We start from the raw sequence: 26,880 nt of genomic DNA, 5'->3' as shown, positions 1-26,880 counted from the left end.
TGTTGCTTGGCTCTACCCCTGATCTAAAGTGGATCCACTCCTAGGCTACGTAGCCTAGATTTTTTGCTGACTGGCCGTGGCCCGTCGCGATCGGAGGTGGTCCAACCCGGTCAGGAGGTTATCCAGGTAGGCTATGCACATAATACCATTACTTAGGTTATTTATTGATCTAAATATAACAATATATCACAAGGTGCATAGGAGTTATCTCTTAATATCTAGTACTAATCTACGTAGTCCATAGTATCACTTAAATTCCCATTCGTAATGGGCACTTTTCCCCTGAACGTATCAGCAAAGTCATTTATCGACGTAGCTCGTTTTGACGAGAAAAACATGCATTTAAGCTTATTAGGCTTATCAATTTAAGCTAACTAGGGATAATTTAACCATTTATCCGGTTTAAGGATCAAATATGGTTACTGTTATAAGACTAGCCTAGGTTCGAGAATGGCTCACCAGCACCGAGATCTTGACGTATCAATATATAAGCCATATAATTCTAAATGTAACTAATATCCGTTCTAACAGAAATATCACCTTTTAATCAACTTATAAGCAAAACTAAGCCCATATTATAATTTTACATATGCCGTGCGTAATTCGTTGTTGCTATGCGACGCTCAAAATGGCGGCCCAGCCGGCAACACCCTCAACTCATATTTTGAGGGGCCTGGACTGATAGCATACTTAATATAACTTAAATATGATAAAAAACCAAATTGGGGTACTCAACTTCGAAGCAGCAGAAGATAGGGCACTCATAATGAAAGAAAATAGCGAAATCCACAATGGAAAAAGCACAGCGAAATTCTCGTTAGTTAAACGCACGGCTCTACTAACAGGAATGGAAATGGCGCGTGGTTAAGTAGTAGTAGTGGCGAGCGAGGACGAGTAGTGGGATTTCGTTGTAGCGGCTCCCACCAAAGGGAGGGATTTTGAAGGGAATCTTCTAAATGGCAGAAGTCCTGTGGTTTGTGGTAACACAACGCCTCTATACCATACCGACACCCTTTGGGTGATCGCGCTGGGGGTAGTAACCTCAACATAACTATGTTATTTTTTCTCTGGTATATTTAGAGTTTATTTATACTAGAAAAATGAGTAACGGATTTTTCATCGGCCGACACAGGTCGACACCAGAAAACTATTTTTTATCACTATGCCATATTATTTGGATAATTTTTTTATTTAGTTTTTCTTAGTATTCTGCTTGGTTCCAGTGTCAATGACTGGTGGCATTGGTGACACCAGATGACTGTAAATCAGTCTTATTAAATGTGTTACTACTTATATTAGTAAAATAGGAAGGCAGGAATGTGTCCTAGTTATGTTAAATTAATTTGTATATTAGTAATGAATAATTATTTAAATGATAATTTCTTTGCAGGTAACATCATAATTGATGAGTACAGTGTTATGCAGCCAGTTGACAAAAAATCAGATGTAACCTTGTCAGTACTAGTCAGTATTTTGAAACCACTGTCAAGCAGAAGTCATTTTCAAGATTTAGCTGTGGTGTCAGGTAAGCTTTATGTCTGATTGTCCATCCAAAATATATACAATACATAGAGATAATTTTATAAATTTTTTACTTGGTAGCATGTAAGACCCACTTAAATGAAAAAAGTAGTAGCTCCTGTGTGTTAGTTACAGAGCTGAGGTAACCACTGTGCTAATGCTTACCAAGCTGCTTATCATCTCAGTGTACTGGTAAATACAAGAAACTAAACAACCTAATACTATACGTATACAGATTTCTTCTTAAATACTATTAAAGGGACGTCGTAAGGCCCCATTATAAAGTACCTGCTTATAGCCACCTTATGATTGAAGGGATTTGCTTCAAATTTTTACCTTATTCTTCAAATAATAATTGAATTTTTCAAAGAGAAAAAGTTAGAAATTTGCCTTAAGTTAACTTTTTTGTATTTGAAAAAAATCCTGATGTTACTTTTCAAAAATATCAGTAAAAAATATCAGTTTTGCTCTATGCAAATCAAGATATATAGTTTATTGCACTATAAAAGTTTCATCGAATCTGGTTGTCTTCTTGGAGTAATAAGAATTTATTTTTTAAAAAATAAGTCTTGAGAAAATGGCAAAAACAATAAATACAGGCAACCCTCAGTTAACAGTGGGGGTTCCATTTCCAGCTGATACTGCTAACTGAAAATCAGCGATAACAGCACCAAAAACCTGCTTAACGTTGCCGCTAACCGAATATCGGTGCTGATAACCAAAGATTGGCGCTGCTAACCGGATATCAGCACCGAAAATCCAGTTAACAGCCTCACTAGACAAGCCCCGTAAAACCAGATAGCCGTTAACTGATACCAATGTTAACCGAGGGCTGCCTGTATAGGGGACCACCCATATTCGCGCTCTCTGGATTTGCGGATTTCTCTCTGGAATGTTTCCCTGCATTATTCGCAGAAATTTGCCTATTCGCGCATATTTTTCATGAGAAATATCCACAAATTCCAGGTTTTTTTTTTTTCTTTTTTTTCCTTTTTTCTCTTTCTTTTATCTCTTTCTTTTATCAATTTCATCATAAAATGTACTTTTTGTGAGGAAACTAAAAAAAAAAGGTATAAAAATTTTTAGTGGGTTTTTCTTGAGTTTTAACTACCAAAATAGGAGCATTTAAGCATTTTTATAGGGGTTCCAACTATTCATGGGTTCTAACTATTCACAGGGGGGTCTGGTATGCATCCCCCGTGAATACGGGGGGACCACTGTATATTCTTATTTTGTAATAACTATCAAACTATTACAGTTAGAAGGCTGATTTTTGCACTGAAACTATTTTGTCATATAAGAAGTATGCCATGAAATTTACAATGTAATAAAATGAATAGCACTGTGCTCTCTTGATTTACATACGTATTACCTAAAATTTGCATTTATAGGGAGTGCCAATGTCATAAGGTCCCAGTTCTATAAAGTAATGAATTTATACCTGATGACTGAAGGTATTTCATTCAAATTTTTACCACTGATTCTACAAATAATACTAAATAAGTACAATCTTATTTCAGTGTTCTTTTAGATCGAAGCATTTAGTTTAGAAAAATAAAAACTTGGGAAACAGCAAAGGAGCAATATTTCTGGACTCAACAGTGAGAAAATAAAAAATATTTATATTCTGAAAGTTCATCTATCCCTATTATTTTTTAACAAATTTTATTTTTAAATGAATTTTCCATGCTTTTTTACAAATTGTCGTCACAGTGCTGTAAAATTGAACAAAGTTATCCCTGAATCAATCTAACATTCTGTTATATCAATAATGTTTCTAGATATGTTTATTTATCATAAAATGGTCCAAAATAGTGGATATCAGACTTGACTCATTGTAGAATCATTCATAGACTGAAGTTTTTACAAAAGTGATGAACAAAATTGTCAGTAAAACTATATAAGCATGGTTTTATACCAATAATGTTTCTAGATATGTTTATTTATGCATAAAACTTTCAAAAACATTCGATAAATCACTTGGACTTATCCTGAATTATTCATACAAATTTTTTTTATCATTCTTTTTGTGGTTCACAGTTTCATACAAGCGATGAACAAAATTGTCAATAATAATTCTAGATTTTTTTATTATTATTGCTTCAGGATAACTTAATTCCTCAAAGGAGTTACCCTCCCTGGTGTGTGCCAGAGCTCCAAGGTGATCAGACTAATATCTTTAAGCCGGGTATTATGCCATAATGACAAACACTATGACAAGTGATAGAGTATAATGGACTCAAAAGACAAGAAGGCATTTTTTCTCATCATTAGCAAAAGCTGTACCCAGTTTTCCTACATCAAAACCTATAGAAGTGACCATTGCTTACGTGCATCAGCCATCTTGTTTTATGTTTGGACCGGCAAAAAGACCACAAACCATTACTCTTCTGGTCATCACAATCAAAAGATTATTCAGCCAGTGCTCCTCTTATCTTGAGAATTTTTCTTTGAAATCAATCATGGAATCGCTGACATTTGAAAGTTAAGTACTCATTTTTAAGATTTAGTTAAAACAGTTAGGTTAAAAACTGTGGAACAAAAAATTTTTATTGTGAAGTACGAAAACTAGTGTTTTGTTTACCCGTCTAGCATTGTTTAGAACACGTGATCGGCGAGACACATGTTTCAGGATAGCCTTTACAAACGCTAAAAGTGTTTATAAATAAATTTTTGTTTGAAGTTTTTTTTGCCCAAAGAACTATTCCATATTGTATTATTAATTTAGTTCATCTTTTCAGATAACGGTTACTACAATTTCTGAGGCAGTAGCCTATATGAGCTAGTAGCCTAGTCGATTTAGGACAAGTAATTTTAAACTAGGAATGGTAATTATCGGTAGCCCGTAACCTAAGATAGTATATCTTAAAGATGATTAAATGACCCTTAGTACTTACCTAATTTTTCGGTGATAAGTACCTTAGAAGTTGATATTATTATTATTATAAAAGTAGTTTGTTCATGAAACTTACCTGTCAGATATATATATAGCTGTATTTTTCTGAATCCGACAGAAATTTAAACACTTACGACACACGCAGTGGGAGTCAGGTGGTTAGTACCCATTCCCGCCGCTGGGAGGCGGGTATCAGGAACCATTCCCATTTTCTATTCATAATTTTTCTGTCGCCGGTGCTGTAAACAACGTTTGCAGCACCTCCGTCCAGATTTTGGAAACTTACTAGCTACTTGAGTATCCCTTTTGGTTTTTTCTTTGGTATCTGAATTGGATCGGTGGCTTGGCACACATTGACTTTGGATTGATTTGATTTTGGTATTGATTTTTCTTTGATCAAGATGTCAGGGTCTAGTTCAACTAGCGCCAGATTTTGTTCTATGTCCGAATGTAGAGGTAGGCTACTGAAAGCTTCAGTAGACCCACATTCTGTTTGTAAGGTTTGCAGGGGGAATGAATGTACGTTTGAAAGTCGTTGTAAGGAGTGTGAAAGATTAACAGAGTCTGAGTGGAAGGTGTATGAAGCCTATCTTAAGAAATTTGAGCGAGATAGGTTAAGGTCTTCCTCCAGGAGTGTTTCAGGTAGGCAAGATTTTAATGATTCTCCTGCCAACCCTCCTTCTGTAGATTATGCTCCTACCCCTGTAGTGTTGCCTCCGGCCCCTGAAGCAGTGTCGGTAGAAGGTAATACTTTATCGCTAATTCTTGAATCGATTCGTAACTTAAAATCAAAAGTGTTAGCTCTGGAGAGCAAAAGTGGAGAAAAGTGCAGTGAAAGTGCCCCTTGTGTAGTGGAGGGTGCGTCAGATCGGCCTCATTCCGCCTCTAGACCTAGACCTCTGCTTGACTCCCAGGTTACGGGGAGAGAGCATGTCGAAAGTCGAAGGAGGGTTACGAGGAACCCCCACCGATCTGGCGTGCCTTCGGCAGCTTCTGACGAACCTACCCAGACTGCCAAGGAGCGTGCGCGTGCACGTCTTCTGAAGGAGTGCTTTTCCTCTTCGGAAGCTTCCTCCCCGCGCAAGGGGTGGAGCTCTCATGCTGCATCACGTCCGCTGAAAAGGACGGCTCATGTTCGGGACGCTTCACGTCCAAGTTGTTCTCCGGAACTTTGCTCTTCGCCTGATAGTGCGTTTGCTGCTTTTCCTCCACAGAAGAAGCGTAAGGATTATTCGGAGGCGGAGTCTTTCCTAGATGATTCTTTCGAGCGCCGCAGTCGCTCTTAGGTGCGTGAAGTGGCGGTTCCTGGGAGTAGGAAGAAGGCATCCCCTCGCCACTCGCCTGCTCACAGGATCAGCCCCTCCCCAGAAAAGGAGGCTTCACCTACAAGCAAGATTCTCCAGTCGGTTCAGCAGCAACTTCGAGATGTTATTTCTTCGAGAGAGACTGTTCCACGTCGCCGTAGAAAGGATGACAATCTTCCTGTGAAGAGGTCGAGGCGTTCTCCCTCTCCCTCTCCTCGCTCGTCTCTCTCTCTGTTTGAGTCTCCCTCTAGAGTTCGTTCTGCTCCCCAGCAACTCTCTAGAGGAGGTGAGAAATTCGTTTCTCGCTCTCGAGAAGCGGTTGTATCTGCTACTACGAAACATGTAGATAGGAAGCGCGTTTCTTTAGATGCCGAGCGTGCTTCTGTGAAAGTCAAGCGCGCTTCAGTGGACGCCGAGCGTGATTCGGTGCAAGTTATGCGAGCGCCAGTGGCCGCTCAGCGCGTTACAGTGGATGCTCGGCGCGCCCCAGTGGACGCTCAGCGCACGCCAGTGGACGCTCAGCGCGCGCCAGTGGACGCCCAGCGCGCGCCAGTGGACGCCAGGTGTGCACCTGTAGCTGTCGAGCGCGCTTCAGTCGGCGCCAGAAGATTGGCATCGGACGCCAAGCGCGCGCCTATGGACTTCAGTTTTTCACCACCGCAAGTGCAAGTGGAAGCGGGAACTCTTCCTGTTCGCCGCTCTTTCTCTTTTGAGAAAGCTCGTGACTCTTCCTTACTTCCTCCTACTTCTCCAGTGTCTGAAGAGGAAATTAGTGACGCTTTCGTCGAAGTGAACGAAGAACAGCAGTTGGCTCCAGTCTCGACGGACTACAAGGTTTTAACTCGTCTGCTACAGCCAGTCTTTGCAGACACTTTTCAGCCTGAAGCTCCACGTACTCCTCCCTCTCAGTTTTCGTCATCCAAAGCTACTAAGATCTCGGGCTTTGTGAAAATGAAGAAGTCGCTTTCTACGAAGCAAGCTTTTCGCAAGGTCCACGATTGGATGGAAAAGAGGAAAGCTTCAGGCAAGACTTCTTTCGCTTTACCACCTTCAAGACTTTGTGGCAAAGCTGGTATGTGGTACGAGACGGGAGAAAACGTCGGAGTTAAGCTTCCAGCCTCGGCTCAAGGAGACTTTGGTAGTATTGTGGATGCCGCCAGAAGATCTTTTCTGTCTTCTTCCAAAGTCTCTTGGACGCATAGTGAGCTAGATTTTCACCTTAAAGGCCTCTTCAGGACACTAGAGGTCTTTAATTTTCTTGACTGGTGCCTAGGAGTTTTGGATGCCAGGTCCAGGAGTTCTGATTCCATCAGTCTGGGGGAGCTGTCCAGTGTATTGTCTTGCATGGACAAGGCCGTCAGGGATGGTTCTGAGGAATTGGCTGCTCATTTCAGCACAGGACTGCTTAAGAAGAGAGCACTTTTTTTGTAATTTTACCGCAAAGTCGGTCTCGCCAGCGCAAAAAGCGGATCTTCTTTTCGCGCCTTTCTCAGAACATCTCTTCCCCCAGTCTATGGTAAAGGACATATCCGCCAGTCTCCAGGAGAAAGCAACCCAAGACCTTCTGGCGCAGTCTTCTAGGAAGCCTACAACTACTTCTGGGTCCTCTGCTTTGAAGAAATCGAAGCCCTTTCGATTTGCTTCTTCCTCGAAGCCAGCCCCTCGAGGAAGAGGCTCTTTCAGAGGCAAGACCCCCACTCCTTCTAAGAGCAAGAAGTGAGAGGGAAGTCCTTCAGCCACCGGTAGGAGCCAGAATTCTACATTTCGCGAGAGCCTGGGAAGAGAGAGGTGCCGACGCTTGGTCTCTGGACATCGTCAAGAAGGGGTACAGAATTCCTTTCCTGAAGTTACCCCCCCTGTCTTCGACACCAAAGGATTTGTCTCCTTCGTATCAAGGAGAAAAACGGAAAGTGCTTCACGATCTACTAGATCAAATGATCGAGAAGCAGGTGGTGGAGCAGGTCTTCGACCGGAGTTCTCCAGGGTTTTACAACCATCTGTTCCTAGTGCCGAAGCAGTCAGGGGGGTGGCGCCCCGTTCTGGATGTCAGCAGTCTAAATCGCTTTGTTACCAAGCAGAAGTTCAAGATGGAGACACCTCAATCCGTGCTAGCAGCCTTAAGACCGGGGGATTGGATGGTCTCATTAGACCTTCAGGACACATACTTTCACGTCCCCATCCATCCCCGATCAAGAAAATACCTGCAGTTTGTCCTGAAAGGTAAGGTATTCCAGTTCAGGGCACTCTGCTTCGGTCTCAGCACGGCGCCGATGGTGTTCACCGTTCTTATGAAGAACGTTGCGAGGTGGCTCCATCTTGCAGAAATAAGGATCTCTCTCTACCTAGACGAATGGCTTATTCGAGCCTCATCGCAAGACCGGTGTCTGAAGGACCTTCACACGACTTTGTCGTTAGCGAGGTCCCTGGGACTTCTGGTGAACCTCGAAAAGTCGCATCTGTCTCCTTCTCAATCCTTAGTCTATCTGGGGATTCAGATGGACTCAGTGGCTTTTCGGGCTTTTCCGTCCCAGGGGCGACAACTTCAATGCCTAGACAAAGTGTCAGCCTTTCTAGGGAAGGAAACATGCTCGGTGAGGGAATGGATGAGTCTGCTGGGGACCATTTCCTCACTGGAGACGTTTGTTTCTCTGGGAAGGTTGTACCTTCGACCACTTCAGTTCTTCCTCTCAAGCAATTGGTCACGCAAACAGGATCTAGAAGAGGTCTTGTTTTTGACGAAAGAAGTGAAAAGCACCTCAAATGGTGGTCGGATCCAAAGAAGCTTGCGGAAGGACTTTCGCTCAAGCTTCGGAACCCCGACCTAGTGTTGTTCTCAGACGCGTCCTCCACGGGTTGGGGAGCAACACTAGGAGGGAGAGAAGTGTCAGGCACCTGGAGAGGGGAACAGGTGTCCTGGCACATCAATCTAAAAGAACTTTCAGCAATTTACCTTGCTCTAAGGTTCTTCCAAGAGGAAGTCTCCAACAAAGTGGTTCAGATAAACTCGGACAACACCACAGCCCTGGCATACCTCAGGAAACAGGGGGGAACTCACTCTCCTTCTCTGTTCGCCATCGCGAAGAATATCCTGATATGGGCGAAGTCGCAAAACATCACGATTCTGACAAGATTCGTGTCAGGCGTGGAAAACGTGCGAGCGGACCTTCTCGGTCGGCAAGGACAGCTTCTGCCGACGGAATGGACCCTTCATCAGGAGGTATGCCAGGCGTTATTGAAGCTGTGGGGATGTCCTCATGTGGATGTTTTCGCAACTTCCCGAACGAAGAGACTTCCGCTTTATTGCTCCCCAGTTCTGGACCCGGGAGCAGTGGCAGTAGACACCCTACTGTGGAATTGGTCGGGACTAGACATTTACGCTTTTCCCCCATTCAAGATCCTCGGGGAAGTGATGAGGAAGTTCGCTGCTTCAGAGGGAGCGAGGATGACCCTCATCGCCCCCTTCTGGCCAGCGGTCGACTGGTTCACGGAGGTGATGTCCTTCCTGGTAGACTTTCCAAGGACTCTGCCCCTAAGGAAAGATCTACTCAGACAGCCCCACTTCGAGAGGTACCACAAGAACCTCCCCGCTCTGAGTCTGACTGCGTTCAGACTATCAAGAAGTTGGCCAGAGCGAGGGGTTTTTCAAGACCTGTGGCAACGGCGATTGCCACCGCAAGGAGGCCCTCCTCAATCGCAGTTTACCAATCGAAGTGGGCTGTCTTTAGAAGTTGGTGCAGAAAGAAGGGCATTTCCTCCACCTCAACCTCTGTGAGCCAGATAGCAGATTTCCTTCTTCACCATAGGAAAGAAGCGAAACTAGCCGTTCCCACAATTAAAGGCTACAGAAGCGTGCTTTCTGTAGTCTTCAGGCATAGAGGACTCGACTTAGCGAATGACAGAGACATTCATGATCTCATTAGATCATTTGAGACTGTGAAAGTTCTCCAACCGAAAGTACCATCGTGGAACTTAGACGTGGTACTTAAGTTTCTCATGTCGAGTCAATTTGAACCGCTCCATTTAGCTTCGCTTAGGAATCGTACTAAGAAGACCATTTTCCTAACCGCTCTGGCGACGGCGAAGAGGGTTAGCGAAATACAAGTCATAAGCAAGCACATTGGGTTCAAGGATTATAGTGCAGTTTGTTCCTTAAGCCCTACGTTCTTAGCAAAGAACGAGAACCCTTCCAACCCTTGGCCGAGGACGTTTGAGATCAAAGGGTTGTCGGAGCTAGTGGGACCTGAACCTGAGAGAGTCCTGTGTCCTGTCAGGGCTCTCAAGTTTTATTTGCAGAAAACCAGAGCATGCAGAGGCTCTTCGGAGAACTTGTGGTGCTCTGTGAAAAAACCAGATCTTCTGATGTCGAAGAACGCACTGGCGTTCTTCTTAAGAAGTACGGTTAAGGAAGCCCATGAAAAGTGTAGTGAATGTGACATGGAGCTTCTAAAAGTGAAAGCCCACGAGTTGAGGGCTATTGCTACTTCGGTGGCTTTTCACAAGAATATGGCACTCAAAGATATTTTGGGCGCCACTTATTGGCGAAGCAATTCGGTGTTTGCTTCACACTACCTGCGAGAGGTGAAAGCAACATACGAAAATTGTTACTCGCTCGGACCATACGTCGCTGCAGACACTGTTTTGGGGGCAGGAGGTAGCGCTCATCCTATCCTTTAATGGTTAGGGAAGTTTTTAACTTGTGTTATGGTTGTGGGGTTGACCGCCTGCGGCGGATCTCCCTTCCATTAGCTTAGTCTAAGTGGGATACCTTTGGTAGGCTACACCAAGTGGTTTTGTTTTACTTCGTTGCCCTCATTGTATGGTCAATGGTCTAGTCACGTCGTGGTCTCGCCCCTGTTGACAGATCATAAGCCAGCTATGCTAACAGGTAAGGAACCAAGATATCAATTATCTGCATATATATGTTTCCTAAAATCTTCTATTCTGTCTACTCCCACCACCAAAGGTGGGATTCAGCTATACAGTGGTCCCCCCGTATTCGCGGGGGATGCTTACCAGACCCCCCCCCCCCGTGAATAGTTAGAATCCGCAAATGTTTGGAACCCCTATAAAAATGCTAAAAACAGCCTATTTTGTTAGTTACAACTCAAGAAAAACCCACTAAAAATTTTCCTACATGGTTTTTTTAATAGTTTTATCACAAAAAGTGCATTTTATGATGAAATCCATCAAAAAAACCAGGAATTTGTGGATATTTATCATAGAAAAATACTGCGAATGCATGAATTTTCCGTGAATAATGCAGGGAAACGTTCCCGAGAGAAATCCGCGAATGTGTGAGTCCGCGAATCTGGAGAACGCGAATACGGGGGGTCCACTGTATATATATCTGACAGGTAAGTTTCATGAACAAAATGATATTGTAATGATACAATTAAAAGTTTGTTCATACTTACCTGGCAGATATATATAATCAAGTACCCAAGTTTGTTCATACTTACCTGGCAGATATATATAATCAAGTACCCACCCACCTCCCCTCAGGAGACAGTGGAAATAAAAATTATGAATAGAAAATGGGAATGGTTCCTGATACCCGCCTCCCAGCGGCGGGAATGGGTACTAACCACCTGACTCCCACTGCGTGTGTCGTAAGTGTTTAAATTTCTGTCGGATTCGGAAAAATACAGCTATATATATATCTGCCAGGTAAGTATGAATAAACTTAATTGTATCATTACAATATCATTTTTACCAGACCACTGAGCTGATTTTCAGCTCTCCTAGGGCTGGCCCGAAGGATTAGATAAAATGCCAGGTCTAGCCCTTAGGCCAGAACTGGGACCAAATTGGTCATTCAGGATAAATAAAAAAAATTGCACCAAGGCAAACGCTTTCATACTAGAACACACACACAATAAATACATTTACTCATGTTCCCTTACATACATACTAAAACGGTATATTGAAATTCGGAATTAAGTTTTAAGTTTTTGAAACTTTGTTTTAAAATTCACTAAAAAAAACTTTATATTTTATCAATTAAATTGCAGTTCCTCAGAAAAGTCAAAATTGGAACTACTGAAAATGTAAAAGATTCTGACAAAATTTCTTTTATTGTCTTATTTCCAAAAGTTGACAGTCTCTGCTGGTCATACTTTGGACACTCGCACAAGACATGTCTGACTGTTACCAACTCCTTGCACTCTGAACACTCGGGAGCAGGGTCGCGTGGGTTGCTCATCAAGTGCCCGTGTGTCAGACGAGTGTGGCCTATACGGAGGCGTGTCAGGATTACTTGAGCATGTCTCTCTCTTTGATATGCTGAACTCCATTTGTTAACATCCTGTTTTATTTGTTTTAATTTATTATTTTCAGGCTCTTCAGCCCATGTGTTTTGCCATTTATCTACAATTATTGTTTTTATATATCTTATATAATCGCTGGTGGGGATGTTTACATTTGCTTTTATCATGTGGACTGCTTCTTTAGCTGCTTTATCAGCCTCTTCATTTCCTCTTATCCCCACATGAGCAGGGATCCAACATATTTCAATATTTTTTCCATTTTTATATAATTTGTGGAGTTCAAATTGAATTTGCTGTACAATATTATTTTTTGGATTGTAATTCTGAAAAGCTTCTATGGCACTTCTCAAGTCACTAAAAATCACAAAATTATTAATTGATGTTTGCTTTATAATTTTGATAGCTACTTTAATTGCACACAACTCTGCTGTGAAGACTGAGGATGATTGGGTAAAGAAAATTGATATGTTTTATTCTGCGATATAGCTGCATATCCTATGCCATGTTGCGATTTAGACCCGTCGGTATATATTGCATAATGTGAACTTTTTTGTCTTATATGTTCTATGGTTTTTTGTTTATGGTGTTCTGGGGTATATACGGAACTTTTTGATAAATATTTTAAGTGAGCGCAAGTCTTTACTTTAATCATAGTCCAATGGGGTGGTAACTTTACTATTGGAGGTACTTGTATATTTATATTTAATGACTCAAACAGTCTATTAGTTCTAATTGGGAAAGGTGGTGAATGATTGTTTATAAAGACATCCCTTAACTCAAATAGACTTTTAGCTGGTGAATCACTTGCCTTGATTCTTAACCCCTTCAAAGACTTATTTTTTCAACATAATCTTTCAAAAAGAATCTAATTGTTTTATTGAATTAAAATTAAATATAAACTTGTTTAGACTCTATTCTAATTTGATTTCAACAGAAAATTGTGATTATTTTATGTAAAATTGTAATTTTTAGAAACTCCCCTTGAGACCTTTTTATGGCCAATAACGAGTTATCTCGTATAAATTATAATCATTTTATTCTATCACGAGATATCTCGTATGCTTCGTTTTAGTAATTTTGATAATAGGAATTGAATAAAAATCATATTGATGCTTGATAACTTTTTATTTTTCCACTTCATTTTGATAAAAGTATTTTTTCATTTCATTTGAATAAAAAAAAATTTCACCATTAGAATAAACAAAATCATATATTTCTCTTCATTTGGGTAAAAAAAAAAAAAAAAAATTCACTTCACATAAACCAGTGTATTTCCCAATCATTTTGTATGGTATGATTTGAAGCAGGGGGTTATACACAGACTAACTTCACATATCTCACACGTAGCGAGACTCTCGTCTGATCGGTTTTCCATTATTATCCCTTTTCTTAGAGCAAACAACACATTGCCTTGTAGGAAATTTCTTTTTGGGTGTAGGAGGAATGTCAATTGGAAAATGCCTTCCTGAATAGAGGGTAGGATTCGCTGAAATAGATGGTCTACCTGGTCTTGTTTGAGGGATTTCAGCATGATACTTCTTCAGAGTTGAATCAATTATTTCCAACCTGAATTTGAGAGATGAACAGCAACTTTCATTACTCATCTTGAAACACTGATATGCATTCCAAAGGGCTAGATCTAGATGATGGAAGAAAACTTTTTTGTAATATTTTTTTGTTCTTTTCCTGGGAACAGGATAATTTGCCAAGTTTTGATCCAACTTATCCACACCACCCATTGTGTGGTTATAGTCTACTACAACTTTGGGCTTCTTTTTCGTACCTCTCCTACTCGCAATTTCCACTTCATCACTATTGTGAACTGTGGAGAGTAGAACAACATCTTTTTTATCCTTCCATCTCATGGCCATAACTTTACCTCTACGATAAGCAGACATTTCCCCCTTCTTCAACTTTTCAGTTTTCAATGAAACTGGCAGGTCTTTTCGATTTATTCTAACAGTGCCATAGCAATCTGTTCTACATTTTACTAGAATATCCACTAACTCAGGACTGGTGTAATAATTGTCTATTGTAAGGCAATAGCCTTTATTCAAAAGAGGTTTCAGTAAAGTCATTACAACCTGTGAGGATTTAGGCAATTCATTGAAATCCTGGTCGAATTGTGTTCCTTTACCTACATAAATAAAAAAACTCCACACATATCCTGTACTCGCTTCACATAACATAAAGAACTTTATGCCGAATCTTGATCTCTTCAATGGGATATATTGTACCCATCCCAATCTTCCTTTATATAGCAAGAGACTCTCATCAATTGAAATATCTCTTTGTGGGGTGTAGACAGTTCTAAATTTATTTTCTAAGTGCACATAAATAGGATATATCTTATTCAGTTTTGGATTAGGATGCGAATTTGCATCGTATGCTTCATTATCAGAAAAATGCAGGTACTGCCTGATTTTCTTGTATCTTTTGAAAGGCATAGTTTCAGCAAAAATTGGGGTTCTAAGAAGTGGATTTTTAGACCAATACAAGGATTCTTCTGGCTTCTTCACAATTCCTTTCAAAGTATTTAGTGCTAAGAAAACTCTGAGTTCAGGTGGAGTTACAGGATGCCACGTATTTGGGTCTGCATTGCATTGCTCAGCAAATCTATTGGTTTCAGTGCAAATAAGTTCAATCAGTTCATCATCAAAAAATACATGGAAAAAATCTAAAGGCGACATACTTTCAATATTCCCTGGGATATTGAGACCTGTTGTTCCTGTGAATGGAAATCGAGGGGGTGGAGGGGCAGTAGAATCTGCGATTCTCCTCCATTGTGTTTCATCCATTACTGTATCTGTATCTGTATTGGTATCGCTGTCATCGTCACTGGAATCATCCAAGCTTGAATCGTCGCCTTCTGAGCCAGAACTTTCAAGCTCTGTAAATGATTCCTCAGTATCACTGTTGTCATGGTAATTTGCCATAACTGGGCTAAAATAAAAAATAAATAAAAGGCTAGAATAATAAATAAATAATCAAGATACTAACAAATTACTCGACAATATATCATATAAACAGTCTAAAATAAAAAAAAGAACAATGAAACTTACCTAAAACGTGAAAATGAAGAAATACAGAAGATTCTAAAAGTCACCACTGGAGAGCTAGTAAAATAGTGCATACTCATCGTAAAAAAAGGGAAAAAAAAATCCTTGGAAAAAATTATACTTGACGTATCACAAAATGGTCAAGAGACAAACAAACGGCACGAAATCATCATAATAAGTCAATAATATAACATATAAACAGTCTTAGATGACAAATAAACAACCAAATTTACTTAGAACTGGCGAAAATACGATATAAAATACGTACAAACGAACGAACAACCTCTCAAGATCACCGGTTACTCTATATACCACAAAATACTCATGGGGTTAGCTAACAAGACACAACAGCAACACAATGAATCAATAATATAACATATAATCAGTCTAAGATGACAAATAATGCAACCAAACTTACCTAATTAGGCAAAAATACGCAAAAAACAAAAAAAAACAAAGGTCAAAGATGGCAGCTGAAGTGCTACTAATGACGCGTCGTCTGCGCGAAAAAATACAGAAAATTATCGTTGGTAACTCACGACTTCCAGCAGCAAATACCACTGCCAAACGTATGATATAGGACGAGATATCTCGGAGAAGCCTGCTGTAACAATACTGAGCCACGAGAAATCTCGTATTAGCCCAGTATTCACGTTTAACTTTTCAACGAGATATCTCGTGGTAAGTCCAAAATTTTTAGCACACTGATAACGATATATCTCGGGTTAATCTTGTAAGGGGTTAATGCACTTTTCATGGTTATGAATTCTCTATGGAGGGATAGTGGCAGTTCGCCACATTCAACTTGTACAGAGGAGACTGGCGAGGATCTAAATGCTCCTGTGCATATTCTTAGGCCTTCGTTGTGAATTGGGTCTAATATTTTCAGTGCTGCTTCTGAAGCTGACCCATATATTTCACTTCCATAATCAATAATTGATAGTACTGTTGCTTTATAAAGTATAGTAAGAGTATGTCTATCAGCTCCCCAATTTGTGTGAGAGTTTTTTAATTAGGTTTAATGCTCTTTTGCATTTCGATTTTATGTAAGTTATATGGGCTTTCCAGTTGAGGTGTGCATCAAATATCAAACCTAAAAAATTTGCAGTTTGGCTAAATGATATATTATGGTTTCTCATTTTTAATTCTGCTTCTTCACCTTTTTTCCAAATTTTACTTTTATAAAACATGACAGCTTGGGTTTTTTCTATGGAAAATCTAAATCCTACTGATGAGGCCCATTCATCTATTTTTATTGTAGTTTTATTAATAATTCTTTCTGCATGTTTTATGCGTGATGCTGTGTAATATATTGCAAAATCATCCATATACAAATTACTCTTAATTCCAACCGGTAGCATGTTACTGATGTTGTTAATTGCCAATGTGAACAAAGTACCACTAAGGACGCTACCTTGTGGTACTCCATTTTCAAGTGGAAATATATTTTGGGAAAAAAACATTATCTATTCTCACCTGAAAAGTGCAGTCAGTCATAAAGTTTTTAATAAATTTAGGAAGATGGCCGCGGATGTTATTATTATGTAAAGATTTTAATATTGCATACCTCCATGTAGTATCGTATGCCTTTTGAATGTCCAAAAAGACAGCTATTGTAATTTGTTTTCTTTCAAATCCTCTACGTATATGGTCTTCCAAACTACACAGAGTATCTAATGTAGACCTATTACGTTGTGAACCAAACTGTGTAGGACTTAAAATTTTCTTTTCACGAATGTGCCATGTAAGTCGTGCATTTACCATTTTCTCCAATAACTTGCATATACAACTTGTTAATGAGATAGGTCTATAATTATTCACATTACTAGCATCTTTTCCTGGTTTGGGTATAGGAATTATTATTGCATTTCGCCATTTGTCTGGAAACAAATTTTGGAGCCATAAATGATTGTAAAATTTTGATAAGTATGCTTTTGCCAAAGGTGCTAGGTGGCAAATCATCTCAAAGCAAACATCATCTCCTCCAGGGGCAGATTTATTACTGTTCAAGAGAGCATATTCTAACTCGTCCATATTGAACTTCTTATTATAATATATATCTTCCTTTGTCTCAAAATTAAGTATAATAGACTCTGCTTTGTTTTTTACTTTTTTAAAATGTTTGTCTAGATTTTCGTCACTACTTATTTTGGCAAAACTTGCCCCAAGTATGTTACTTATTTCGAAGGGATCTAAAAGTTTATTTCCATTATCTAATATAGCTTGTCTGGGTGGTCTGTTTGTTCCATTTATTTTTCTGAATTTTTCCCATACTTTTTGAATGGATGTTTCGCTTGTTATTTCTGACACATAGGACCTCCAAGATATTATTTTACCTTTTATTACTTCTTTTCTAAATTTGGCTGATATTTTATTATATAAAGGTTTTAATACATCTATTTCTAATAGTAAAATTGTCATTTTTAATATATTTTCTTCTGTGAATGGTTTTGATTTATTAACTTTATTGAATCTTCTGTTTAGAGTATCTAACCTTCTTGCTAGAGAGTGTTTTTCTTGTACTAATTCAGTTAGATCATCTGACCACCAGGGGACTTTAAGTTTTTTATTGTGCGGTTTTGAATGAGAAATAGCTTTGTCTGCTGCCTTTTTAATGAAGGACACAATGAAATCGTTCGTCTCATTGTGATTTCTCAAATAATCATAGGGCGATATTTTATTGGTATGAAAGTAAAAAATGTCCCAATCTGCTTTTTGCATGTTATAATGTGGAGAATATGGTTTTGGTTCATTATTTAATAAGGATATTATTATGGGAAAATGGTCACTTGAATAGGAGTCATCACATATATTCCAATCTAGTCTGTCAACTATATTTGTTGAACAAAGGGTGACATCTACTGTGGAAAATGTTCCATGGGTTCTGGAATAATATGTATTTACTTCGCTGTCATTCAGACAATAAAGATTATTAGCGTTCATTATGTTTTCTATTTTTGCTCCATCTTTATCGGGAGTAATGTTGTTATAGTCCCATATTGAGTTATGCGCATTGAAATCTCCAACAATTAATATTGGATTCTTAAACTCTTTTATTATTTTCTGTAATTTGTTTAAGTCATACTTTTTATTATGCTGGTTGTATAAGTTAATTATATCAAACACATTATTTTCTATTTTCACTGTTATTGCTGAAATTTGCAATTCAGTGTAATCTATATCTAATTTGTCGTATATAATTTTATTATGGACATATATAGCTGTTCCTAAATTATTTTCATTTTCCTGTGATGTTGTAGCCAATAGATATTTACCTATTTTTGGAACACGTTTTCCTATGTGTTGTATACATATAATCATTGGTTCATGTTCCCTAATAAGTCGTTGGACTTCCCCTAAGTGCATTCTCGTTAATAATCCATTTATATTCCATTGAATTATATAACGATTGAATGGTGTAATATAAGTGGTCAAATTACTCTAGATTATTAAAGCTGATATTTTCTTAAAATTTGTTATAAGTTAATTTGTATTTTTGTTGGTCTTGATTCATTTTTTGTTGTAGTTTGAATCTTACTTTCGTTAACTGTTACTTTTTTACTATCTTGATTTAATTTTTCCATTTTGATTTTCTTTAGAATATTATCTACAACACTGATGTGTTTCTCTTTGTAATATTCTAAGTGTTCAATACACATACAACCTTCTTCATGAGATTTGATGTTTGTTTTTTCCTTACTCCTATTCCTCATGAAATTTCTTATGGTGTTGGTTAGGCTGTCTTTAGTTATAGTCTTATTTTTGTGGCACATTGCTATAAAGCATTTACTGCAGCTGCATGTATCTTCATGTTTCTCAGTTTGTGGTTTTTCCTTGTTTTTTCCTGTGGCGCCTATAATTGGTGATGGATGAATTTCTTCGTTTTCACTGTAGTGACCTGTATTTTGGTTTTCCATTTCATCTGAATTTTGTGATTCGGTTCCTAGAGGTACTATTGTTACTATGGGAGACAGTGGAATATTAGTGTTTTGTTTCTGAACTTTAGCTTTCGGCGAGATTGGTGGGTTATTTATCTTTTTACAGACTTGTTTGGTGGAATTAGGTGGGGTCTTATCCAGTTGCCTCTTTCGAGTAGTATTATCTGTTTTTTCACATTCTTGTGATTTTAATTCTTCTTTGTCTTCCTCTATGTCATTATCCATTTCAATTTCCGATAAAGAGCTAAATCGATTTTCCACAGTCGTAATTATGCATGTTTGAAGATTTCTTTTCATCTTGTATTTTTTGTGGTGGTATTTCGTTATTTCTATTATTATCGTTTGTCTCAGTTCTGGTATTGCTTGACTTTGAGGTGTCTGCATACCTAAATTTCTTAGCTGGGTCATTTAATCCTCTCACTTTCAGTTCTAACTTTGCTTCTCTTATCGTCATTCCAGTTCGTTCTTGTAGTAATTTAAGTTCTGTATTGTAGATATAGAAAGCACACAATTCAGATCTGGCATGATGTTCTAATCCACAATTTACGCATTTGGGTTGGCCACAGTCCCAGCGTGTTTTATGGTCCTGCGAGCTGCAAAAGGCACATCTATAAATATTCCTGCACTTAATTGCTGTATGACCATATTTGCAACAGTTCTTGCATTGCACAGGTTTAGGAACATAAGGTCTTAGTTCCCTATTTAATCCTAGCATTTTAATTTTTAAGGGTAAGGTTTGGCCACTGAACTTTATCTTGGCTATTTTGATCGTTTGACTTTTGTCTTTCCTGCTTGGGACCTCATATACTTCGCAGTCTTCAACATTATTGTACCTTTTCTTTAATGAATCTAAAAGTATTAATTTCTCTAATGTTTCATTCTTAAGATTTGGTACTACAACTGTGCCTTGCACACTGTTCATAGTATCATGCCTTGTGACATTTATATTTATGTTATCTATATTTTTTATACATTGATAATTTTCCGATTGGTTTTTGGTTGTTGTTTCAACCAACCATTCCCTTTTTTTAATTTGTCTTATGCTCATCTTTTGCGATGGGCATCGATTCAATAGGTAATTTTCTAATTTTAATAAAGATATATCTTTGTCAGCTTTTAAGTTCAAAAACCTTGACCAGTTTGACTCCCCAAAGAGAGAATCAAAGTGAATCAAGGTTGGGTCCTGGCGATATCTATTTCTTTTGGGTTTATTGTATGGTAATAATGTCTTAATACCACTCTGGTTTTCATTATTTGAGTTATCCTGAGAACAGTCCATTGCCATGCCAGAAGTCGTTGTGAAGTTAATTTTTTTCTCCATATAAAGTATTAATAAATTTCATCCAGGATGAGGTCCCTCTCACCAAGGAGGCCCAACTGGGGGAGGGGCAATGCCGTTACACACACTGGTAACTGCCCTGGGTCCCTCACCTGGATATACGCCATACCCACAGTGCCTTAAGGGTCGTCAGTCCCATGAGATCGGACCCAGCACTGTGGGCATGGCTTGACTTAAAAATTTCCCCTCGCTCGACCACGTCAGGTACTCTAGTTTTATGGGTGGAGAGGCATGCCATCCAACTCCACCCTCCATCAAGTTAAAAGAGCAGTCAATTCAATAGTCCAAAACCATGCCGAGGTCATCAACGAAAGAAGAAGAAGGGAAGGGGGAAAATTTATGAGAGGAGGAGTAAAGGAGTTAAAGGTCCCAATGTTCAGTTGGATCCACAGCAAAGAGCGTAGGCATAAAGGGGCATACTCTCTCTGCAGTGGATCCCTAAGCCCCCCACCTCGTCAAGAAGTTGGGATCAGGGGGAGAAGTTGATAAACAGGCTACACCATTTTAGTTTTATTTTGCCATATATAGTATGACCGAAATAAACCAAGCCGGATAATTCCTAGTGTTAAGTAGTGAACCCCTTACTGACTATTAATCAAAGTTGTTAGCCTAGAATACGTATTCTGAGGCAACAGGTGCCAAATGTAATAGTAGTCTCAAACTCGGAGCTACATCTTACGTGGTGGTTTTCAAGTACTTGTTGAATGGGGTGCTGAAATTGTAATTCGAATTATCACTCTAAGTTATGCTTAGAGTAAGTGTTGATTTACTTATAAAGTAAAATAACCTAACATGAAGGTTAGTGTTGGTATGATGGTTTTATATAGGCTAGTTTATCAGTAATATAACATGCTAAAACTATTCAAGGCTTAGCAAAAATGTCTGTTTTGCTATGATTTAGTATTATAGACTATGTGTATATGTGTGTGCATATATGTATATATGCGTACTATATATGAATGGGTTTATAAACCACTTTATTAAAAAAATTTCAAAAATTACTTGACTCAGTAAATAGTAACTTGGGTATGTAGCCTAACTAAGCGATTGGGCTACATATTAAGTTTTTGTTGGTAATAAGTCAAAACCTAACCTTATATGGTAAGAATAGATTATACCAAGGATACTAACCCAAGTCTTATAGAAATCTTGCTTAGGTTAGTAAATAGTTAGCCATATATATGTGTATATGTATGGGTGTATGGGTTCATAAACCACTTTATTAAAAATTTTAAAAATTACATGACTCAGTAAATAGTAATTTGGTAATGTAGCTTAACTAAGCAATTAGGCTTCATATTAAATTCTTGTTGGTAATAAGTAAAAACCCAACCTTATTCAGTAGGAGTAGATTATACCAAAGATACTAACCCGAGCCCTATAGAAAACTTGCTTAGGTTAGTCAATAGTTAGTCTTAAACTAACTTGAATAGTATTGGGTGTTGTTATAATCAAAATTAAAACCTAAACATAACCAATACATAAGGACTAAGTTTAAGTAATATAAAAATAAACAAGGCTTCAAAGGTAATTTAAACCTCAAAGGTTGAGTTAACACAGATTTTGGCAGATCTAGGTAATAACTGTGTTGAGTATTTATATGAAAATTACAATTCTCTAAAAGTAATAGAGTTGTTATTTGAAATTTAACAATTGTTTGGGGGTGAGTTTAACCCCAGGGACTGGTATCGGAAACAGAAAAATGACTTGATGCCCCAGTCCCTAGTGGCCTCTGTTTTTACGGGACCGTTCCTTACAGTCCAAGCAGGGTTAGTACGTAGAATTGCCTAAATAATTTACAGATTGTACTAGAAATGTACATTTGTAGTCAAACTGACTTATAAAATTATATCTACTACTCGTTAATATTTACGGTTTTCAAGTATTGAAAATAATTTTTACTAAAATAAAATTGTTCCAATAACAACTTGGTTTTTTCACTACAGGGCCATCTTGAGAAATGGCCTCAATTAAAATGTGCCGTAGTTGGTTGCTCGGTGCGATTTTTCCCAGTGGGCACTGCCCATACCACCTGCCATAGGCATAGTTCCTGTAACGATCAGGGCAAATTTGTTCCTGATATGTGCGAGAATTGTAGCGTGCTCTTGGCAGCAAGCTTTAAAGGTGAAACTGCCCGCTGTAGACTGTCTCGTTGGGTCCTAGGGTTTAGCAAAGGTGAGGAAGGGGAAGATTATATCTATCAGGCAAAACTCCGGAAGCATATATTTAAACCCTTCTCTGACGTTCCATATTCAGGCCAAAACCAAATAACATCAGTCACCACTACCCCCCAGGTACATCCTGAGGAGGAATTAGAGGAATCCTCACCTACAGGTGAAGTGTTCAAAGATCTTGAGGTAGACACTGATACCAAAAGAACCTTGCTGAACCTAGAAGGAACAGGGACACAGATGTCAATCAGCCAGGGGGAAAAGCATTGTAGAAGAAAGTTAATCTCCCATGCAGCTTTCAGAAGCCAATCAGAATTCTTCCCCCAAAAGGGATATAAGGATCCACCCGAACCCAATGGAAATAACAGCAAATTCAGAGGGTTATAGCAATTCACCCAGGACTTCTGCCCCCTGGGGAACAGGCAGCTGCAGCTCAACTGTAGATATACAATCAGGTTTTGCAAGCTCCCCCAAAAGGGATACACAGTTTGGGGTATTAGATCACTTCCGCAAGGAAATAATGAATGACATCAAAGATGCTTTTGCTGCTGAAAGGCAACAGATAATGGACTTGCTGAATGATACACCAAAACGTAAATGTCCTGCATTTTGCAGTAGAATGGGGAGAATTGAAACTAAATATGCCCAAACAAGAGTTAAGAGTGCAAACCCAACTGGAATCAACAAAATGGCCAATTCCAGTTATGAGTCTCATGACCCAAATCTAGCAGAAACTAAAATACACATTGAGGTGAGATGCCTCAATGTGTATTTTCTCTGAGGATGGTAAGTATCTTATTCATGAGAGAAAGACCATGATAGTAGTAGTACATGTTGAATTTAGGGACAGGTCAGCCTTTCCTAACCCTGAATGGCTCCTGATACCACCTGTGCCAGACGTAGAGAAGCCTCAAAAGGAAGCTGTTCTCTTAGCTGGAAATTTGGCATTAAGAACTGTAGATGAAACTCTTCACCAGGTAAATAGGACAGGAATTTATATTAGTGGTAGCCATTTTTACAAACGGACTATGTACCTGTTGATGATTTTGATTTGCGTAGTGAATGTCTGTGGGTTATAACATCTCTCTCTCTCTTTCTTTCTCAGTTGAACTGCGAAGATATTCTCTGAACTCGATATTCATATTCTTAAGTGGGTGGAGGGTAAGTTGTGGAAACACAGAGTAGCAAAATATACTTATATTCTTCAAGGTTACATCTTGAGATAGCTTGCAGAGAAGGCTTTTGAAATGTCTGTGCAAGACAAGAGGAGGAGAGGAAGTAAAGTGTTACAAATTCATATGCAAATCATAGGCGAGCAAACCTAATCAAAAGATACAGGTATACGAACGAACATAATTTACCTAGGCTAATCCACGTCAACCCATGAGAATAAGTAGGTTTCTCATGGAAGGAGGTTGTGGATGTTTGTCACCTATTTTGCTTAGCTAAGGATCACAAGCATCCTGGGCTGTGGTTTTTGGCAGACTTTCCTGTTCACCCCTGACCTGATTACGTGACATATTCCCATTTGAAGTAATGTTCTCACATTACTATTTATTATGTAATTATTCATTACATTTATAGTGCCATTATGAACAAGACTCAGGTGGCTCACCATGTACCACCAGCCTTCTGCCCCTTCACATTTAGTCATAAATCATGTGAAAACATATTTTCAAAATTATGTAATAACCAGAAAGCGTGAACCATTGGCAGAACTATAACCATTTGCTTCGGTTATCCCGGTTTCAGAAAACTCCACCGAAGAATGGGCAACGCTACAACTTCCCTTTGATAGGATAAGCTTCCCCTAGATATTGCAACTCAGCAATATGGTACTCCAATGAGAAGGATTTCAGAAGGTACATCAGCATCAGAGTTTCGTGCGGAGACCCACCTTAGTGTCTTAACCACTCCCTACTGTTAGAAGTAGCCACAAAAAGGCTTCCAGAAGAATCTAGGATGAATTTTGCTGTTGTGGCTAAAAGCCTTATGAGAACATTATGGGAAGCTCTCTATGAATTTTTGGACTGGTGCATAAAAGCGCGAATGGAGGTACTGGAAAACTCCAACAAGTCTCTTCCCAATGTGACTACCCTATTACAGTCTAATGCCTTCTGCCGAGACCTGTTTGAGGAGTCTATTGTGACTCAAATAAAAGAACAAGGCACATCAACAAAGTTGCACAGTGTATGCTCTACTGGGAAAAGATTTCAGGAAACAAAAAACCAGAAATTTCCCCTTACCAAATACAAAAAAGGCACACTCTGATCAAAAATCCTATAGGCCTCCATTTACATCCAATAGCTCTCCTCATAAACAGGTAGGTAGTCAGAAGGGACAGCACCCTCAAAAAGGACAAAAACCTGCATAGCAAAAAGCGTATCCTTTTCACAAGGTCCAAAAACCAATTTATAGAGGAAAAGGAAAAGCAACACCTGGAATGCACATTAAGGGAAAAGGCAGAGGAAGGGGTGGGGGGATCCCAATAGGAATTGTTTGGTCGGGGGTAGACTTCAGAAGTTTCAAACAGAATGGAAGTCTTCTCTTTGGGGACACAGCATTATTCTCAACGGACTGGGGTGGAAATGGTCTCTCTCCCCTTTGAAAGGGTTCTTTAAAAAACCGGACCCCTTTATGAAAGATTACGTGCAGAAGGCCCTCTTAAAAGGAGCCATAGAGAAACATTCTTACGTTCGGCACCAGGCATGTCTCTTCAGTATTCCCAAAAAGGATTCTTCAGAACGAAGGGTGATCCTCGACCTGTAAACATTGAACAAACATATTGTTTGCCAAAAGTTTCGAATGACTACCATTGCCCAAGTATGTTCTATCATTCCAAAAGGGACCTGGACAGTTTCTATAGATCTGAAAGATGCTTATTGGCGTGTCCCTATTGCCGTTCCCTTCCACCCCTTCCTAGGGTTCCAGATAGGAAAAAGTACATACAGATTCAAGGTCATGCCTTTCAGGCTAAACATTGCCCAGAGAATCTTTGCAAAATTAGTGACGGTAGTTGTTCGGGAACTCAGGAAAGAAGGAATACATGTGATAGCTTATTTAGACGACTGGTTAGTCTGGGGAGCCACAAGAAAAGAGTGCCTGAAAAACCTAGGAACAGTAGTCAACAAACTCCAGTCAAAAGGCTTTATTATAAATTGGAAAAAATCCCTTATCACACCCAGCAGACATTTTCAGTGGCTTGGAATGTGTTAGGACACGGTTCACAGTCTTTTGTATCTTCCCCTCAAAACTCAGAACAGAATAAGGAAAAACCTCAAAAGGCTCCTGACACAGCCCATTGCTTCCAGACGGCAATTAGAGTGCATGATGGATCTGCTACAGTTTACATCTATGAGAGATCCAATACTTAGGTTGCAACTGAAAAACGTGAAGAAATTTTGGATGTCACATGCAAGAAAAAGGATGCGAGACAAATCTCACAAAATGTATAAAAAACTTGGTGAGATACTTCGGTCATGGACACAGAAGGAATCTCTGGCAAAACAAGTCATCCTGCCTCCTCCATCTATAAAAGTAGCAATACACACAGATGCATCGTTGACAAGTTGGGGAGGACATTGAGAGGATCGTCAGGTAGCAGGGAGGTGGTCAGCTACTCTAAGGAATTGTCATATCAATTTCCTAGAGCTGATGGCTGTCTTTTTGTCTAAAGAAACTCAAACCTCCGGAACATACACAGATTCTGCTGGTCCTAGACAATACAACTGCAATGTCTTGCATAAAAAAATTGGGTTCATGCTCACCTTCTCTGAATATGGTAATGTTAACCACAGGAAAAGAATTGGCATTTGTCTGCAACTCACCTTAAAGGGTCGCTCAGTGTAATAGCAGACTCTTTGTCAAGGAACATGACAACCTCAACAGAGTGGTCATTGGACAACCACTCCTTTCAAATAATATACAACCTACTTCCACAACCAGAAGTGGACCTGTTTGCCTCATACGAGAATCGCAAACTCCCAGTATGTGTCCCCAAATGTGGACAATCGAGCTATAGCGAGAGATGCCTTCCTACAGGACTGGAACAACTGGAAGACGATTTATCTTTTTCCTCCATTGTCCCAGATTTGGAAGGTTTTGAACAAGCTCCTAACCTTAAAAGGAACAGCTTACCTAATAGCCCTAAATTGGCCAAACAGGCATTGGTTCCTACTACTTCAGCAGCGGATGAAGAGGTTAATTCCATTGCCATCCGCTGTACTATCCCAGAAAGTAGGAGGGAAAGTCATTTACGCATCCTCCTTTCTAAGCTGAGACCTTCATGTGTGGATTTTTGAATTATAATCTACCATGAAAACTACTCACCCAATATTGCTAGGCACCTAGTGCAAAAACTACGTACATCATCTGTCCAGCAATACC

At 39.2% G+C, this 26,880-nt stretch overlaps 1 protein-coding gene across 1 annotated transcript in view; it reads left to right on the top strand.

Annotated features, from left to right (window-relative positions):
• The window catches only part of LOC135216180 (uncharacterized), a 535,405-nt gene that overhangs the window by 412,187 nt on the left and 96,338 nt on the right, over window positions 1-26,880 (top strand). Inside the window, exon 11 of the mRNA XM_064251313.1 lies at window positions 1,391-1,525. Within this exon, the coding sequence (XP_064107383.1) occupies window positions 1,391-1,525 (135 nt within the window). The remainder of the gene's footprint in view (window positions 1-1,390; window positions 1,526-26,880) is intronic.

This window comes from Macrobrachium nipponense, chromosome 6 (assembly GCF_015104395.2).
Source record: "Macrobrachium nipponense isolate FS-2020 chromosome 6, ASM1510439v2, whole genome shotgun sequence".
Classification (NCBI taxonomy): Eukaryota; Metazoa; Arthropoda; class Malacostraca; order Decapoda; family Palaemonidae; genus Macrobrachium; species Macrobrachium nipponense.
Note: the sequence above shows the minus strand (reverse complement) of the source record. Positions and strands in the feature narration are given on the sequence as shown.